Consider the following 19,535-nt stretch of genomic DNA (forward strand, 5'->3'; position numbering starts at 1 on the left):
CAGAAAGCAGGCCAAACACTGGACCAACACAAGAGAAATACCGTACACACAAATAATCATGCCTCATTTTAAACTTAAGAGAAGATATTTTAGAGAGAATTCCATCTTTCAAAAACTTAATTTTAGTGCCCAAAAGACTGCCCAGCTAGTGGAGGTACTTGCACATAGCCCTGATGGCCTAAGTTGGATCCTTGGATTCTAGGGCCTACAAAGGGGACAGAGAGAATGACCTTTGACCTCTGACCTATACTTGTGCACTCACACAATAAATAAATTAAAAACTGTTCTAGTGATATTCACTTTTAGTTTAGTCCTTTGTTCACTTTTTAACTGAAATTATTATACATCTACTTAAAAACTGCATGTGTATTTGTACATGAGGTAAATATGTTGAACATATTACCTCACACACATCCCAATTGCCCACCCACACTTTTTTTGCCCTCCTCCCTCCTGTTTATCCTTGTTGTTACCCTAGACAACTCCACTGCTACTTTTATTTAATGTATACACCCATGATTTTATATAAAATCAATAGGGGGAATATATGATATTTTCCTTTCCAAGACTGGCTTAATTCACTTAGTATGACTATTTCCCAGAACATCAACTTTTCTCCCACAGCAGCCTGCATGAAATCTCCTGCCACTATGGAAGCTGGCCAACAAGGGAGTTCCAGGCTAACCAGAGTTACGTAGTAAGACTTTATCTAATAAAACATTAATTGTAAGATTATTTTATATAAAAGAATAAATTAAAATGTACTGGGGTTATATATTCAGCACTAAAGGGAAGCAGGTTCAACAGGCTCTAGAATTACTCCACAGCACTGTCCCCTAGAAAATACCAATGAATATGAATTAGGAAAACTTAAAAATTAGTTAACAAAGTTAGAAATTAAAGAAAAAAGCATATCAATAATGAAACTATATTAGACTGGAATGGTGGCCCCTCAAAAAGGTACATATACATCCTAATCAGTAAGGCTAGGCCAACAAGATGCCCAGTGCATAACAGCACTCACCCTTGAAGCCTGACAGCCCAAATGTGAGCCCAACTCTTTCTACACTAAGAACACACATGTGGTGGCATGCACAAAGAACAAGGTGGAGGTAGAGCAGGAACGTGGTGCTAGCTAGTCTGGAGCTAACAAGACAGAAACAAGAGCATCCCTGCATCAACAAGGGAAAAAGCTGTCCTTTAACCTCTATATGCAACTTTGGCTTTTTTCTTTATATCTCATATGAATGGTGTACACGCACACACACACACAAATATATATATATTATATATATTATAATTATATATATATGTATATATATATACAATACATTCTAACATCCAAAGTCACTATGAGCATGATTTTATTTGGAAAAAAAAAGTCTTTGCAAATACCATTAAGTATCTCCACATGAGGATACATGCAATTTTGCTTTACACTAGAGGAATTCTTAAATGGCAGACTATTTAAAGCACATGTATTAGGTAGTACTTCTGAATACATCAAATGTTCTAGGAGGGGCAGCTTGAGACTAATGGGTGGGCCTTCGCATAGTGACAAGCACTTTTTATTTTTAATAGGGAAAAAAAGAGAAGAGGAGAAGCCTACTTGAAGAAAGAAGCAGCGACCTAAAGAAGCAGACTAAGGGAGATGCAATTCCAAACCAAGACATGTCAAGATGGAGGGCTCTTGGGATTAGAAGGCAGCAGGGGCAGGGAGAGACAACACAGACAAGTACAGACTGTCCTGCATGGGCTGAAGCCTTGCCCATGCTGGGTATAAACTGTGAGCCCAGAGCTCTTGTGTAAGTCACCAACTACAGGGCTTTGCTACAGCAACCCTAGGAAGCTAACATGATAGACAGTAGTTGATTTTTTCTGATGTTTTAAAAACAGTTTGTTTTCTTTAAGAGCATAGCCCTTGGCAGACACACCATGCTCCAGTGGAGGTCCACACATCCAAAAATATGTGGGCAGTACTAACTGGACTCTTCAGCTTCATGTTTCAAAGAGGATACTAAGTCAGGTGGGTAAGGGAGTAGAGCTGGGAGGAGGTGGAGGAGCGGGCTAAATATGATCAAAACACGTTCTATAAAACTCTCAATGAAACTAATAAAAAATTAAAACAAAAAGTTTTCATGAAAATGACTGTTAACACTGGTAACCAGTAGGCAAAAGATACTAGCAGAACATACCCTAATGTGTCCAAACACTGGTAGAGTTTCATTGGATAATTTCCTTGGGATGTCCATTTCTGGATTAATGTGGTGCCGGTCAGGACAGATCCTTTTGTCTCTGGGCAAAAAAAGGACTAGATTTTAAAAACAAGAAGAAAATATATTACACAAAGTATTAATGTAGTGGGTTGGTCTGGTGCTGCTTGTGTTCTAATACTAAATACTGTCTTCTCAAGATGTGGTTGCCCCTGTATGAACCTTGCTCCTCAATTTAACTGGTCAATAAAAGGCTAGAGTCTGTGATTGGGCAGTAGAGGGAGAGAGGTGGGACTGGAGGATAGAGTGAGTGTGTTGCAGGTAGAGGTGGGGAGGAGGAGGAGGAGGAGGAGGTAAGGGAAGAAGAGGAGGAGGAGGGAGAGAAAGAGAAGAAAAAGAAAGAGGAAGAGAAGAAAGGAAGGAAGGAAGGAAGGAAGGAAGGAGGGAAGGAAGGCAGGCAGGCAGGCAGGCAGGCAGGCAGGCAGGCAGGCAGGCAGGCAGAGGCAGCCGCCCTGAGAGGAGATAGACCATGAGCACATGGCCAGGAGAAACAGCATGTAACAAGAGACTTTATAGTTGGAGAATAAGTTAGAGCTCCAAACCTGCTCAAGTGAGGCTTATGGTTTGTAAATAAAATACATGGCTTGTATGTCTTTTATACAGGCTAGCTAGGATTATAAATTCATCCCATGTGTTAAGACATCTCCAGGAAACTGACCTGCAGCTACAATCAGAAAAGTTTTATTGCAGCCGGGCAGTGGTGGCACATGCACCCAGCACTTGGGAGGCAGAGGCAGGTGGATTTCTGAGTTCGAGGCCAGCCTGGTCTACAGAGTGAGTTCCAGGATAGCCAGGGCTATACAGAGAAACCCTGTCTTGAAAAACCAAAATAAATAAATAAATAATAAAATTTCTTTAAAAAAGAAAAGTTTTATTGCAAACATTTAAATGCTAAGCAGCTAAAGTGAAGAGGGCACTAAGAGTGCAAATGTAAGAAGAACTCCACTCTTTAATCAACCCTGGATGAACTCAAAGAACAGAGCTCTTTATTATTCCTTGAGACATTTTTATTTTTTAAAATTAGTGTTTTTACTTTATGTGTATGGGCATTTTGCCTGCATATATGTCTATGCACACATGCATGCCTACTGCCCAAAAAGGCCAGAAGAAAGCATTGGGTCCTCTGAAACTGGAGTAACAGATGATTGTGAGCTGTCACTGGGGAGCTAAGAATCCAACCTGGGTTCTCTGGAAGAGCAGCCAGTGCTCTTAACTGCTGGGCCATCTCTCCAGCCCCTCAAGATACATCACCATAATCTACAACAAAGACCAATTAACTTCTAAGATACATGTCTCTCCTTCACTATGTCACCCAAAAGATTGCACACATATTCCCTAAAAAACATGTAAGAGAGCATTCAGAGTGGCACAGTTCCTAACAGCCCCAACTGCAAACTGCCACAGCCTCACTAACTAAAGGTGGATTCACACACAGGAATAGATCAAAAAGATTCACACAAGCCAGCGATGGTGGTGCACACCTTTAATCCCAGCACTTGGGAGGCAGAGGCAGGAGGATTTCTGAGTTCAAGGCCAGCCTGGTCTACAGAGCGAGTTCCAGGACAGCCAGGGCTACACAGAGAAACCCTGTCTCGGATAAAAAAAAAAAAAAAGATTCACACAGAACAGATTACAAAGCTACAAAATAAAATATAGATAAACTGGAATAAACCTTTTCTTCTCTAAGTTGCTTTTGCTCAGAATATTTTATAATACCAACAGAAAAGCAAACTAACACAATCGATACTCATTAGTAAATTAATGTAAGAAGAAAACAGGGCGCACACACAGCACTGTAACATTCAGTTATGGAGGAAAATGAGGTCCTCTCATTTGTAGCAAATGGAGGAAATAAGTAAAACAAATCAGTCACAGAAAAACAAGTACTACATGTCCTCTTCCATGTGGAACCTTAAAAATCAAGCACATCAGAAAACAGACCTGTGATTGCTACAAACTGGAAAGGGTATGTGGGAGGTTAGGAGAGTAAGGCTGGACTTGGCCAGTGCATTGTATGTATGTGTATGGAACTATTACTCTGAATTCCATGGATATGTGTAGCATGTGTCACTTTAAAAATCCAAAGCTTGACAGTGCTAACAGCTATAGGTAGGTAGTCACTTCTGGAAGACCATGTAGGAACTTCTGGGTTCTCCTTTTGCATTGAGTGAGTTAACACAGGGGGATAGGCATATGATAGTTTCATCAAGGAACAAGTTTATTACCTATGAGTTTCAATGCATGGTACTACTCAATTTAAAAAGCATTGACTTACTTGCAAAAGCCAAAAGCTTTAAGATATGGACAAAGAGGTCTTCTGGCCTTCTTATCTTCTTTGGCTTCCAGGACCCCTGCGGTAAACTCATACAGCTCTGATGGAATTTTGGCATCTGCTCGCTCCAAGTATCGCAGGACACCAACAGCATGGCTTGCATTCCTCTCCGTCAGCAGCAAGACAGATTTCGTTTTCTTATCTCCCTGCTCTGCAGGTGAACTCTTAAAATTGGGGGTGAATAAAAGAGGCAGATCATCCATAACAATCTGATCTGACTCAATATAGCTTTGTAGGATCAAAATTTGCCAGTACATGAACACATACACACACACACACACACACAGTGCAACAAGAAATATAATAAAAAATGATCAAACCTGTTCAGTTAAACTCTGAAAATGATCAGACATGCAATACAAGCGTCCACCAAATACTTTTGGTGAGGAAGGAAAGCTGAAGTGAACCACGCATGTGGCATCGGTGATGGCCAGGAGTGGTATGCAGTCATCTGTTAAGGCTGGAGAAAAGTATTTCCATAAGGTCCCATAAATGGATGTTTCTGCATAAATGGATAAACCCACACTGTACCATGTTTCTGTACTACATTTTGCTTCCTTATTAGAGGTGCAGAGGACTGAAGTTAGGTCTCATGCCTGCTAGGCAAAAGCTCAACCACTAAGCTACACATGGCCTGCATCACACTTTTAATATGTAAAGTAGTCTTTCTCCTCCCTCCCTACCCCTGCAAAATGCTACAGCATACTGATAAAATTCCAGAGGACAGTGATCTCTCTTTTAGCTTGAAAAACTCCTTCCTCTAGCATAAATCAGGCTATCCATAGAGTTTTCCCTTGCTCTGTACATCTTGACTTTATATTTCTGTTATCAACCTTAACATCATTACAGATGTGTACATGAATGAATGAATGGATGGACAAACAGACAGATATACAGACCAACATAGGCTTTCTACATAGGTGAACCCAAACTGCAAATCCAGGAAGAACTCTGCCTGCTAAGCTGAGAGCCCTGAGGTACCTAAATTCTCCTTTTAAGAAGGAGATTTTCATTTTAGATTCAATTCTGAAACATTAAAAATCATGAGACACCTGAAGATGAGAAATGTAAATGAAGAAATGATCCTACTGCTCAGCCTTGTGTAAATAGAAATCAAAGTACTTACTTAACACAATGTGGGAGCCAGCACTTAACTTCTTCTTCCACTGTTCCAAAGTACTTTTTAAATTAAAAGTCATTTCTTTATGCATTTTCAAGCAAAATATTGAATTGCTTTCTACTACCTAAAGATGAAATCAAAGCCATTAGTTAACCACCATGCGCAGGTAAGCTCAGCCAATGGTTCTACTGGTAACTACTAGTGTCAAGTTTGAATTAGCAGCAAGAGTATAAACCATCCCCAAGACTCTACAGTTTTCATCTAGAGATGTACTTTAAGTGAAACACTATTTGCAAAACTCTTTCTCTTTTAGGTAACATGAACGTCTGTGCACATGTACATATGTGTATATCTACATCAGATATGTGTGTTACCCTTACGGAGGCCTCGTAAGCTGTATGCTATAGCTTATTACAATGGAAAGAAAGACATGCTGCTGAGTTTTTCATTTTGTATTTGGCTTTGTTCTACACTTTAGCATAAATATTTATAGAATTAGATCAAATAGAATAAATCTTACAACGATGTGTTTGGCTCTTCTGTCTACGATGTAGACAATCTTCTTTGTTTTCTTACGAGTACTGATGTGTATGTGTTTTCACCAACTAAAGCTTGCACACTTAACCTGACATGGCCACACAGCACTGTTCCTCCTCGAGAGCCTGTGCTTACACAGTGAGACTGCATCTCCCTACCTATCTCTGCGCATTTCTGTCCAGCAGCCTCTGCTCTGGCTCCCACCAATGGTGGAGATGTCCCAGTGTGAGGGCAGGCTTACCTTACTTACAATCTCTGTCTCTGCTACAGAGCAGGTAAAGATCAAGGTCTTCTGGGCCTGACTTGGAACAAAGTCAAGAACTTGGAGTAAAGTAGAGGTTTTCTCGCATTCCAGGCACAGATGCACTACCTGCCGACGAACACAGGGACAGGTGGTTTCTGAGGTGTCAAAGAATTGCAGCTTCACTTCTCCCAGAGAGATTATACTTGTAATAGGAAAGAATGCAAAAGAAATGAATATAAATTTAATTCATGCTTACAAATTTGAGGATGAAACCACAGTGATCATCTAACAGGTATCATGAATACAATTTGCTTGTATTCAAGGGGCTGCTTTAAGTGAAACACTAATTGCAAAGCTATTCCTCTTTTAAATAATAAGCATGAGACTGTGGATTTACTGATATACACCTGCCCCTCCCCATCACCTGCTGAACATTGCCATAGAGGGCAGCCTCCTCAAGGGCGGTGATCACGACGCAGGGATCCTTCATGAACTCTCTGACTAGATGGTCTATGTGTCTGTTCCAGTGAACACCCACGGCTACAATCTGGTGTGGTGCAGACTCCCGCTCCTCCACTTCAACATTTTTTTTAAAGTTATCTAATATAGCAAACATCTGAAAAAATTAGTAAATTTAATCTTTGTTTCAAAATAGAGTAAAGGATTAGCTAGAACACAGGATTCAGGGAGTTTCTAGCTGATTATTTTTAGTGTGTTGGAAGACTTTCCAAAAATAAAAAGGAAAAAATGTTTTCAAAAGAAGAAAATGCATAGTCAATCAATAAGCACTGTAAAATTCCACTGGGATGGAATTAAGCTACAAACATCTTGGTTATAATGTTTATGACAAAGAATTAGCATGCCTATGTTAAAGACTTTAAAACTCACAGAAAGATGACCCTATCAAATAAAAACAACCACATAACACATAGACACAATGATCAGTTTACATTAATTGTCAATCTAACTAGCCAAGGAAATAGGAACCCACTGTTTATAAGTTGGCATGGAAAACAAAGCAAAATACAAGGCAGGCCCAGGTTTCTGCAGGGCAGACAAGCACTGTGCACAGTGCGATGGCATGCTGCCGACAGCAACAGACTGTCCACTGCTCAGACAGGCAATAATGCAAAGCGGATCATCTAGGAACCAGCTTAGACTTCAAAGGAGACACACAGTCACTATAAGACAAAGCCTGAGCCTTACCTGGGGCTACTATCACTCCCACAAATACTGCTCTTGGTTAGCTTGTCAGCTTCTAACAAATGCTTCAGGGGCTGGAGAGATGGCACACAGGTTAAGAGTACTGACTGCTCTTCAGAAGGTCCTGAGTTCAATTCCTAGCAACCACATGGTGGCTCACAACCATCTGTAATGAGATCTGACGCCCTCTTCTGGAGTGTCTGAAGATAGCTACAATGTACTCACATATAATAAATACATCTTTAAAAAAAATAATTTCCTTAAAAAAAATGCTTCAAAAAACTCAGAGGATATGGCTCAGCAGGGGAGCATTTCCCTACCTTGTACAAGGCACAGGTTTAAAATAAGCTGTTACAAGCAGTAACAATAATACAGAATAGTACAGCACTATTAACTACAAAGTTTAAATTTTAAATCAGTGAAGAGCTGACACATTTCAGAAACATTCACACTGTTATAATGAATAGCAGTGGACACCCAGTGTGTCCATACTCACTTGCTCATTAGCTTCAAAGAACAGTACGTGCACTTCATCCAGAACCAGGTGGCAGAGTCTAAGAAATAACAAGCTTCGGTACATGAGAAGTCTCAAAAGGCTGTGCGGCGTAGTGACAATCACATCACCTACATTTCAAAAAACACAATGAACATCTTTTAGGCTTTCTACAGGTTTCTCCAATACGTTCTTCACCATGATTCCACTTCCTTCTCAGGAGCCATTTTCTACTGGGTGAGCAAGGCAAGCAAGCTCCTGTCCACCCTGTCTGAGCCAGCAATATCTGACCACACCCCCAGCTGCCAGGGCTCTGCTTGCCTAAAAGGCAGATTCCTGAGCCCTGTGCTCAGCATCTGGCAGTGGATGTTTGGTAGCATATGACAACTGAATGAAATCATGCAGTTTCCTCAGAAATTTGAATCAAGACCAAACCTTCACCACTGATACCCATTGGTAACTAGGAAGTCAAGTCAAGGCCAATGGTTAGCAACTGAGGTCCCAGCTACTTAGGCAAGCTCACTGACTTCTGCAAAGAAAACCAAACAGCTTGGAAAGAATGCTTACACCCCCTTGGAAGCTTCATATTTTTGGCTTCATCTTTGTGAAGTCCAATTGTTAATAACACAGGATGAAGAGGCCTGGAGGACATGCTATAGTCTCCCAATAACTCAAAAATAAACTGAGCCTTTTTCCACCCAGGACACACGATGACTGCAAGAGGCTGCAAAGACAAACAGATTCAAATGATTTTGGACAGTTGTTAGGAATCAAACATAGTATATGTGAAACATCCAGACCATCTCCTGGCACAGAATAAGTCTTTAGCTATTGTCATCATACAGATGAGCAAAGATATCATTTCACTAGAGTGGGTTTAGAAACACTGAACTAGTTTTTAAGCTGAGCTAAAGCACTCCCTAAGTCTTTTAAACCTTAACATACTCTTACGGGGTAGGGCCAATTATTCTTCATTCCACAATCTGAGGAACAGAACAGAGGTGAAGTTGCTCCTCAAGGTTGCACAGCTAATACATCAGCAAGAAACTAAGAACCTAAAAGTTTGGTTCCATTTCCTGTTCCTAAGCTCTAGGATGAACAGCTTGAACAAGCCATTGCCTCTTCCCTAGGAGACTGTCTTCTGAACTCAGCTCTCCATCAGCCCACAGACTCCCCAGGTGGCCTGCCTGCCAATACTTATATGTTTGTTTCATACTGAGATGAGCCAGTATGAGCTAGTCTTCTCCTTTTCTAGGATCCAGCCAAGTGCTAACTTCTCCACAGGCCTGAAAGCAGGCTGCCCATGGAGGCAAGGAGAAAACAGAGGAGATACAGGAGTAAGGGCTAGATGTCACAGCCCTAAAAGGGGCTCTGTCTCAACACAAAATGGCACTTCCACTATCAGCTGGGCTCAGCTACTTGCTAACCTAATTCAGGGGTATAAATGTATCCATTGACGTCAATATATAACCAGTGTAAATTCCAAAGATAAATCATCATACTGCATGGCAGGATTAGGAAAAACAACAAAAACACAAAACCCAGTGTGCTTTTAAACTCTGAGCACGCATCCTTGCCACACATGCTTTATGGTGCATGGTGAGACCTTCTGTACTGCATCTTTTGTGCCATGTTCTGGGACAGAGGTTTTATAACAACTGTTCTCTAGATATCTAAAACCCAGTGAGGCACTACCTACCACCAGTTTGTCCTTATGTCCCATTTCCCTCCTTTTGCATCAATGGGGAAAGATTAAACATCGTGGTGTGCTATTGATCATAGCATGGAGAATTACAACAGAAACTGAACTTCTCATCACATACTCACCACTGGTCAGTTAAGCCAATAGCTTCCCATGCACCAATGTTCTCATGTGACACAGTAACAAGACATGGCCTGACCATCTCATCCAGCTGGAGTGACAATTATATGAATTATGCTAACATCATTTTACAGACTCTATATTCAACTCTAAAAGCCATGACTCTAGGCCCAGCTGGGGCCCATGGATGGACCATAGGAAGAGTCACCGGGGACTTAGTGACACAAATAACACTAAGAAAGCAAAGGCTGCTTTCTAATAGTCTAGGTTTGTCTGTTCAAACAGTCTTAATGTGTATCCGAGGCTAACTTCAAATCCACTATGTAGCCTAGTCTGGCTTCAAACTTGTAATCTTATGCCTCAGTGTCCCAAATACTGGGAAAATAGGCCTGTGCCACCAAGCCAGGCCTATTTCAGCTTCTATTTTATCAGTTTGGGAAATTTTGAGTAATATAATCTTTTCTTTACCAAACAAATACAGATGTGTCATTTGAAAACAAACATTTAATCCATTTCAAAATGATCTCCAACTTACTCCATTTCTACTTGGTAATGACTTGTAGCAGCCCCCCATCTGCAAAATCGTAAGCAGCGGTGGCAGGTACAACAAGGGGTCATTTCCACAGTGAGAAATGACAACCACATCACAGCCACGTGCAATAGGAGGCCAAGAGTAAGATGCAGTGTGGCTGGGTCCTGGGAACTTGTTTCTTTGAAGAGCCTACAGAGAAGATGATGATGAGAGAGGAGAAGAGAAAGACATGAATGACAGAGGAAACCTTCTATCTCGGAGCTCCATGCATCTGTCACCACCAGGACACCCGCACACATGGCTTATTTTGGTGCTCTCCCAAGACCTAACATGAGTTCTGTCTGCATGGATGCTTCCCAAATATTAAGTCCCTATTTTAAAACTATTGGTTCTCTAAACCTATTAAAAGGTCTACTGAGATGCCAGGCAATGGTGTCACAAACTTTTAATCCCAGCACTTGGGAGGCAGAGGCAGGCAGATTTCTGAATTCGAGGCCAGCCTGGTCTACAGAGTGAGTTCCAGGACAGCCAGGGCTACACAGAGAAACCCTGTCTTGAATCCCCCCCCAAAAAAGTCTACTGAGTAGTCAGCCCCAAACAAATGACTAAAGCATACTGCAAAAAGGTTTTGTCTCTAGTCCCTTAATAATCTGTGAGTCCACCTGCCTCATTTGTAAAACTATTCCTCATTTGATTTTGAGACAGGATCTTGCCAGGCTAGCGCTAGACTCTTGTTTTTTCAAATGAATGGGTGTTCTGGCTGCATGTGTTGTTTGTGCACCATGTTCATGTCAGAAGAGGGTCATGAGATCCACTCGAATAGGACAATTCTGAGCCACCATGTGGGTGCTGAAAACCAAACAGGGTCTTGTGCAAGAGCAACAAGTGCTCTAGACTGTAGAGCCATCTCTCCAGGCCCAAACTCTTGATCTTCTTGCCACAGCTTCCCAGGTGCTGGGATTATAGACACATGCCACCTTACTACTTACCTTAGCTTTTTAAAAACACATGCTTTTATTGGCATACTATTCTCTTCACCTATCACTAAAATCAAGTCTGAGGCCAAAAATACAATTTCCTAAAAGGTATTGAATTCTCTGTGCTACCCTCCTTCCCAAAGCTCTGAGCTTCTAGCTGTGCTGAAGGGCCATGTGGCAGCTTGCTCCTTTGCCTGCAGCTCATGTGATCTTCATTCTTGACAGTCTTCATTCAGTCTTGTGGAAAAGACTTTAGTAGTTTCTGGACATGGGGTAGAGGAAGTACATTTTCTTGAGATTTTACAAACCTTAAAACCTATTTCTACCCACACAGCTCACTGAGAACCCAAGTATAGACCTGCTTGTAGGGCTGGAATGACTAAATGCTCAAGTCCAAGGATCTCAGAGCAGCTGAGTACAAGCCTGAGGTCATACTGAAACCTAAACTCTGGTGGGATCACTTCTTCCATAGCAACTTTTATGACCTCTGTATCTGAGTTCGGATGAGTCAAAGCCATGTGCTTATCCAAAGTCTTTTCATTTGTGCTAGTTAGGGGACTGTCAACATAGGAATTCACGTCACTTGGGTCCACAAAATGTTCGCTGTACCTCCTCAGAGAACCTCCTGCCCTGTTCCTTTTTTCTAGCAATCTGATTTTTCAGACCTCAAGTTAAACCCAAGACTTTCTTCTTCCATATCTGTTCTCTTCATTCACTTGACCTCCGCACCTCACAACTACTGTTTATAAAGATGCTTTTGTAACTTCTCTTTGGTTTCTGAACATTCCTGTCCTTCAGCTCTGTGTGTGTTGAGAGGGTTTCGATGTCCGTGAATTGTTCTTCCTGCTTCTAATCTCTTAAGTACTGAGATTGCAGGTATAAACTACATCAGTACCCTATTCAAAGTCTAGGTCCGGTCCTTTTCTTCTTGTACATTATGCCACAAATCCACAGGAACAGATCCAGCAGCTCAGCTCTTCTGTTAGCTCTTACAAAGTACTTCTCTGGCTGGACCAGGTGGAGCCCCAGATGAACCCAGATGCACTCATCTTTGGCTTCCTTTCCCCGTCATTTTCCTGTACACGTGTGAATCAGCTCTCTAGAATGTTTGTTCAATCAAGACACATACTGATTCTTTTGACATGAACCATGCTTGTTTACAACATTGCCAACAGCATGCTGAGTGGTTTGCTGTGGTAATATTCATGGGGCATTCCTTTATGAAAAATACCCCTCTCCTTGATGCCTTCAACATCACCCTTCTTGTAGACTTGGATAGATGTGATCACAGCACAGCTGCTTGCTTTCTTAAGGCCTGGAGAATACCAGTGAGTGACAGCTTCCCATTCATGAGAATAGCTAAGGACACAGCCAGCAAGCAAGGGTTCCTCCTCTCCCTTTGTGTTTGTCACTATGGTCAATTATGCAAGATCCTAGTCCACCTGAAAGAGTCCCTGAATCCAAAAGCAGAAACACAAACAAAACCTTGTTGCTATTAAAAGGATGCAATATCTTCTTGTATTTTTGGAAATAGTTTGTTAGAAATCAAGTCTATGCTGCCCATGCTGATTCCAAAGTCCTGAGCTCAAGGAATCCTACGTCTCAGCCTCAGTTGCTTCCAGTGCAGGCCCATAGAATTGCACCCAGTGATGCCTACTTTCTAGCAGTCTCTACTCTCTGCATGGAGTTTGGTTTGGTTTCTCCTTTTTTAGGTGAAAGGTTGTCGTCAGAATGTCTACAGTCATCAGTTTGTTCACACTGAAGAGAGATACTGTCCTGAAAAGCAGCTCAGATGGTGAGCAAATCTTGTCATCACAGATTATGACACTGCAGAAAGACAGGGTGGCTGGCAGGTATTTTGACTGGGACAGTTTTAAACAGTATGAAACTCTCTCCAGAAAGTGACTCTAGTTCTCTCTCACTTAGAATAATACACACTGGTAGGGCACAATCAAGAAGACGACTTGAAAACAAAAACAAAAAAACAAACAAACAAAAAATAAGCTTCTAATCCCAGGATTTTGGAGGCAAAGGCTGGAGGATGATCTCTGTGAGTTCAAGGCCGGCCTGGTCTACAGAGTGAGTTCCAGGACAGCCATGAATACACAGAGAAACCTTGTCTCAAGAAATAAACTCAAAACAACAATAATAACAAAAATCAATCAAAAGCAGACTGTGGCTGTTGACTTTACTACCTTCTTACACCTGTAAAATCTCTTCCCTACTTAAGACCTCATGACCTCCTCTCATTCTGTTCATCCTTGTGGTTTGGCTTTCTATTATTCAAAAACAATCTTAGTCTTTTCTTTAAAATCAGAAAGGAAAGACAAGTATGTATAACTAATAATGGAATTTTTAAAAGGATGGGCAGACAAACAACTATCACAACTGTCTTAGAAATGTGTTCTAACCTCCCTCCAACAGCCATCTGAAACTTTACTTCAGAAAAGCTGGGTGGTGGTGGCACACAACTTTAGTCTCAGTACTTAGGACACAGAGGCCAGCAGTTCTGAGTTCAAGGCCAGCCTGGTGTAGACTGAGTTCCAGAACAGGGCTACACAAAGAAATTGTGTCAAAACAAAACAAAAAAAGAAAAAGAAAAAGAAAGGAAAGATGGAAGGAAGGAAAGGGAATAGGAAAAAAAACTTACTTCAAAACAGGACCAACAGTTGCACAATGGGCTTTTCTATAAAAGAATTAATCTTCTGGGAAGTTACAAATACATGAGAAATAAATCACATAAAATTTCAAGAGAATTTCAGAAGCAAGAACTATGCAATATAGCCTTAGAAGTGTTTATTTAAAATTCTCCTATGGGACTAGGGTATGGTGCAGTGATAAATGCATGCCCAGGATGTGTGAAGCCTTGCATTCCATCCCCATCACTCTTAGAACAGAACAGACAAAGCAAAAAAAAAGCAACCCTCTGTGTTGGAAAAAGCTGGCATTTCCTCAGGAGTCTGGCTTTAAGAACACGTTCACCTTCTTCAGGTCTGCCGATAGAGGTGATTTATCCAGGGTAAGGCAGGGCTGGATCCTGTTCCGGAGCACCACACCAGGCTGCAGTGTGCCCAGCTTCACCTTCTGCAACTAACCAACACAGACATTAGACAACAGCAGCCAGGTCTTCCTCTGGTAGGCAGCAGAATATTTAGGGCTTTACTAAGAAGAAAACTGTGTTTTCTTGTAGATCACAGTGTAAAAACCTAGGAATACATGCTTTCTGGGAAACATATACAACCACCCAAATTAAAGACCATTTGTTCCCCTAATAATACACAGACACTACAGAAGTGGCTCTCTAAATTCTCCAAAAGCCATGACTTGGGGAAAACCCATCTAAGGGAGTCTAAAGGAGAAAGGAGGCTTAATAACACTACCAGCTTCTCTTGTTTGATCTTCTAGTTTTAGAGTTTGTAATACCTGGTGCAGGTCAGAAATCTCATCAGCTCTCAAAGGATCAGGATTTAGAAACTGCAGTAATCTGGAAAGCAGTTTGAAGGACAACTTGAAGAAGTAAGTAGTTAACATTTCCCCACTGAAATCCTATTTAACTCTTCCCCTGTGATGGGAGACACAGTAGGAAAACACTGTGGTCTGCCTTGCTGGCTTCACTACCATGCAAGGACCATAGAGGTTACACTAGTTTCCTGTATCCCATTCAAAACCTGGGCTGGCTTCTGGGCTGCTACCCCTATCACCAATGTCCTACACAGTGTTTAAAAGGGGGCCCAGCTAAAGTCAAAACCACTGGTCTAATTATCAGATTTATTTTATAGTCAGAAAATATCAGATGAGGACTTATCCACTGCTAATGCAAAAAAGAAGTAATTTGAAAGGGCTTTTTCTTTATACCCAAACCCACTCACTACTCAATATGGATAAGGACTGGTGAGAGCAGCAGAGAAGTCACACCATTTTCTGAGAAGTGTGGCGATCACACAGTGAACCACATTCTTTCCTGAAACCCTATTCATGTCTACAGACTTTGTTGTGGCTGTTGTTTTTGTTTGTTTGTTTGGTGTTTTGTTTTGTTTTGTTTTGAGGATGGGTTTCACTATGTAGCCAGCCCTGGCTGGCCTGGAACTCGGTAAGTAGACCAGGCTGGTCTCAAACTCACAGAGATCCTTCTGCCTCTGCCTCCTGAGTGCTAAGATTAAAGGCATGCACCAAAACTGCCTGTCTCAGATTTTTTTAATGCAAAAGCTACAAGACATTCCTCTCTCTCTCAGCTGATGAGTAAATGAAATGTGTAAAGGAACGTTGCTCAGACTCAGTCATGCTGCAGCAGAGTGGAGTCCACACACCAAGGAACCCTGGTTGGCTCACTAGGCCCTAGAGTGCAGCAATGAGAAAAGCCTCTGGCCTCAGGAAGACAAAAAGAACAAAAATGCAGCATCAAGAGCAGCAATGATACATCCTAAAACAATTAGCACCCTTAAGAAAGCTGAAGGAAGTCACATGTATGAGAAAGGACATGACGGCCTGGCGGTGGTGGCGCACACCTTTAATCCCAGCACTTGGGAGGCAGAGGCAGGCGGATTTCTGAGTTAGAGGCCAGCCTGGTCTACAGAGTGAGTTCCAGGACAGCCAGGGCTATACAGAGAAACCCTGTCTCAAAAAACAAAAAACAAAAAACAAACAAACAAACAAAAGGACATGACATTGTAGTTCATCTTAATTTCCAACTTGATTGGTTTGAGAAAATCCTAGGGCATTAATAAAGCACAAACCTGGAAGGCATTATGATGCAATCAGCACATTGAGCTGAGGGTAGATGAACCCTAAATGTGGGTAATACTATCCTGTTGGCTGTAGGCACACCAATGCAGGTATATGATCTCTCACACTGTCTCTTACTCACAGTAAGGTAAGCCATCCACTCTCCTACACCCATACCAGATATCTTAACCTATTATCAAAGTAGTCCCCAGTACATCTGATTTCAGTGTCAAAATCTTTTTTCAAAATAATGCTACTGGGAGACACTACCAACAAAACTGTAGAAGCTCACCTCACATATATCCAACGTTGGCTGATGAAGTTGGCAAGAGGCTTTAACTATACTTTAGGCCCAACATAAAGTTCTTGGTATCTTCAGAGGCTCTCAGAGGAACAGAGTAGGTTCCCAAGTCAACACCTAAAAAATCCCTAAAGAGATCTGTCTGCTATGTTATAGTTCCTCACAGACTAAAACCTTCATCTTGGAGGACAGCAGATGACACAGGCAGTTATAGGGGAGTTGAAACCGCAGGAAGGAAGCTCCAGGACACAAAATTTGTATAGGCAGATGAAACCAAAGGGAGTTCTCTGGGAAGTGGAAACAGTCCATTTTTCAGGGACACTCCTTAAATTCAGAAAGTAAACAACCCAAAGCTTCAGGAATCCCCTGAAATTGACAGATACACGAGGCTCCCCTCCTCAAGCATATCTAAGTTGTAGGGATTGCTGAGAGACACCCTCAAAGCAGCAATGCTGCCTGGAAGAATAAGAGACAGCTGAGCTATCTGGAAAGGACATTCTCTAACCTGCTGAGCTGTCTGCAGGCTTTGTAGTGTGATCCAGGTTCCTAGTGTTAGCAATGCTGGATGAGCTTTTTGCAATTTGGTTATCTTGAGTCATTACTGCTCAGACAAGAGACCCCATTCGACTCACCAGGTTTAAAAGTTGGATTTTGTTAGTATCTATATTATGTCTGTAGTTGGTTTCCTGGCTGAAGTAAGTGGTTATTGGTCCCTGCTCCCCAGGGGTAGTGAGTGGCATACAGCAGTTCTGCATGGACCTCTCCTCTGCCTATGGATCCCACAGACTTCTGTCACCCACTCCAAAAGAATGGTGGCATGCAGTCCACAATGTGTATGATGAACTACTACTGGGTGATGGAGTTATGTGAAGGGCATGGGTCTAAGAAACACATCTGCTGAACAGTACCATTAGCATGACAAACAGGAAATGAAGAGCCTTGGGTTCCAGAAGAGAAGGCTGTCTGGGTCCCTCAAAGGCAGGAATCTTGGAGAAAAGGGCATCTTTTAGTCTTTCTTCACTACTCTAACCAAAAACAGTGCACATGGTTCCAGAAGCCTTCAGACAGTGCTGCTGATCCCAGGTACTCCCAGGCATGAACTAAAGCAGAAGTCATGAAAGTGCTGCTTGCTGCATCCCCTTAATGAAGGTTGGCCCCTTGTGGATATATTCTTTGAAGACCTTGTACATCATCTCAAGCTCCGAGAGCCTGATGCAGCGAGCAGCTCAGCTGTGTTGTTTGGCATCCCTTGGGGGAGTTTGTGGCTTCTATACAGAGGAGTAGTCTCTCCTGGAAGTATCTGTTGCCCTAGTTCTTCCTCTTTTCTTTTCTTTTTTTATTGTATAATAGTTTTATTTTTCTCATTTACTATTTTTACATTTTATGCACAAATATTTATCTGAGTAAAAATAGAAAATAACTGTTTTGTGTAAAATTACAAAAAAATAAAGAAATACATAATTGTTATTATGATAGTATAAGTGTCTTTAAAGAGTAAAAATGTATGCAAAAGTTCTCCTCCCTTCTACAAAAGACTGAGAGCATTTTTTCTTGGGAGTAAGTGAAATACTGAAATATCAACATTTTTTATAGCTTTTAGATCTGAAGACATTAAGTCAGTCAGTCACAGGTTTGTTTTGCCATTATAAATTTTAAAACATTTTTGTGCTATTTTAAGGATACACTAGTTCTTTATAAAAGGCAGTAGCATAAATGACAAATGCAGAAAATGACATAACTTGTCAAAAATATTTGGAGGTATACTCTTTAAAAGAAATAACCATACTCGAGCATCACTGTTTATCTGGGGAGAAAAGGTGAATAATTTTTCCTACTTTATTTACATGAATCAACACCAAAATGAATGCAGTCGGTTAACTCATCATGAGGCGCTCAGCCACACCCAGCACTTCTGCCTGACTGGCTGCACTTTCCAATGTCAACACCAACGTTCAGACTTCAGCTAGCACGTATAAAATGAGCTCAATGTAAACATCACATGGAAACTTTGTTTCCTAACAAAAGGAACACTTCATTATTCTTGAACTTAGAAGGAACAAAAGATAGACAGTTTTCTGTTCTTTTTAACTGTACCTTAGGTTCTAGGAAAACTGCCAACAAAACTGAGCAAGGAATACCACGAATTAACATTCTTTTATACCATGAGTTATTTTAATGGAAGATAGTAAACTGGGGCCTCAAGAAGAACAACAAATATTTTAAATCTAAGTGGAGACAGAGTAAGAAAACTTGAGTCTCATTTCCTGTGTGAAGGTGCGCGGAAGGATGCAGGAGGTGACGAGTACAAGCACCTCATGTCTAGAACTGTGCTCAAGTCACAACTGACACAACAGCTTCCAAAGAAAGGAAATCTACAGAATGCACTTTTTGTGTTTTGTTTTATTAAGCATTTGGAAATGTTTAATTTGATTTTAGGGACCTGAAACAAATATAAATGTTCCTTTCCTTAAAAACACATTTCTCTGAATCATACACAAAGTCTGTCCTCTTGGCTAAAACTTTAACATAATGTCTCCAAAACACTGTAACTCTAAGATTCTCAAGCTCTGGATGTACTGCGAAAATGCCCTGATCTGAAGCAGTGACTTATGGCTCCCAGGCCTATCTGTTATCTGAAGTCAGGGTCTAGAGATTGTTCTTATACTCTACATCCTTCAATTCATGGTGACCAAACTGTACTAATAATTTGTCAGCCTACTGTTGTTTATAAAAACAAAAAACAAAAATAAAAGATACAATTTAACTCTTTTTAACTATTTCATGTATAATCTTAAAGGACTTACTATAAAGAAACTAGCAACACTTGTTGAAGTCCAATAGCTCGGCACTGGAAGTCATGATGTAGGAGGTAAGCAACCCTTCTTTCTTGTTCCTAATACTCCAAGCCAGTACTTAGTCCTGGCTGCACCATCAGGCTGCAATTGCAATGTGCTTTCTCTCCTGGTCAACTTGTTAAAG

The 19,535-nt window shown here is 41.2% G+C and overlaps 1 protein-coding gene across 8 annotated transcripts in view; it reads right to left on the minus strand.

Moving 5' to 3' along the window:
* Tdrd12 (tudor domain containing 12) overlaps window positions 1-19,535 on the minus strand; it is an 81,793-nt gene that overhangs the window by 14,584 nt on the left and 47,674 nt on the right. For 4 of the 8 annotated variants that reach the window (XM_031386205.1, XM_031386201.1, XM_031386203.1 and 1 more), the window contains exons 12-22: window positions 14,957-15,017; window positions 14,516-14,623; window positions 10,560-10,745; window positions 8,770-8,926; window positions 8,206-8,333; window positions 6,931-7,122; window positions 6,504-6,632; window positions 5,732-5,849; window positions 4,926-5,107; window positions 4,549-4,769; window positions 2,196-2,295 (exon numbers count right to left, since the gene is read on the minus strand). In XM_031386205.1, coding sequence (XP_031242065.1) covers window positions 2,196-2,295; window positions 4,549-4,769; window positions 4,926-5,107; window positions 5,732-5,849; window positions 6,504-6,632; window positions 6,931-7,122; window positions 8,206-8,333; window positions 8,770-8,926; window positions 10,560-10,745; window positions 14,516-14,623; window positions 14,957-15,017 — 1,582 coding nt within the window. Of the gene's footprint in view, window positions 1-2,195; window positions 2,296-4,548; window positions 4,770-4,925; window positions 5,108-5,731; window positions 5,850-6,503; window positions 6,709-6,930; window positions 7,123-8,205; window positions 8,334-8,769; window positions 8,927-10,559; window positions 10,746-14,515; window positions 14,624-14,956; window positions 15,018-19,535 lie in introns of all 8 variants that reach the window. The other 4 variants (XM_031386202.1, XM_031386207.1, XM_031386208.1 and 1 more) reach the window with 4 other exon arrangements.

Source organism: Mastomys coucha, unplaced genomic scaffold (genome assembly GCF_008632895.1).
Source record: "Mastomys coucha isolate ucsf_1 unplaced genomic scaffold, UCSF_Mcou_1 pScaffold21, whole genome shotgun sequence".
Taxonomy (NCBI): Eukaryota; Metazoa; Chordata; class Mammalia; order Rodentia; family Muridae; genus Mastomys; species Mastomys coucha.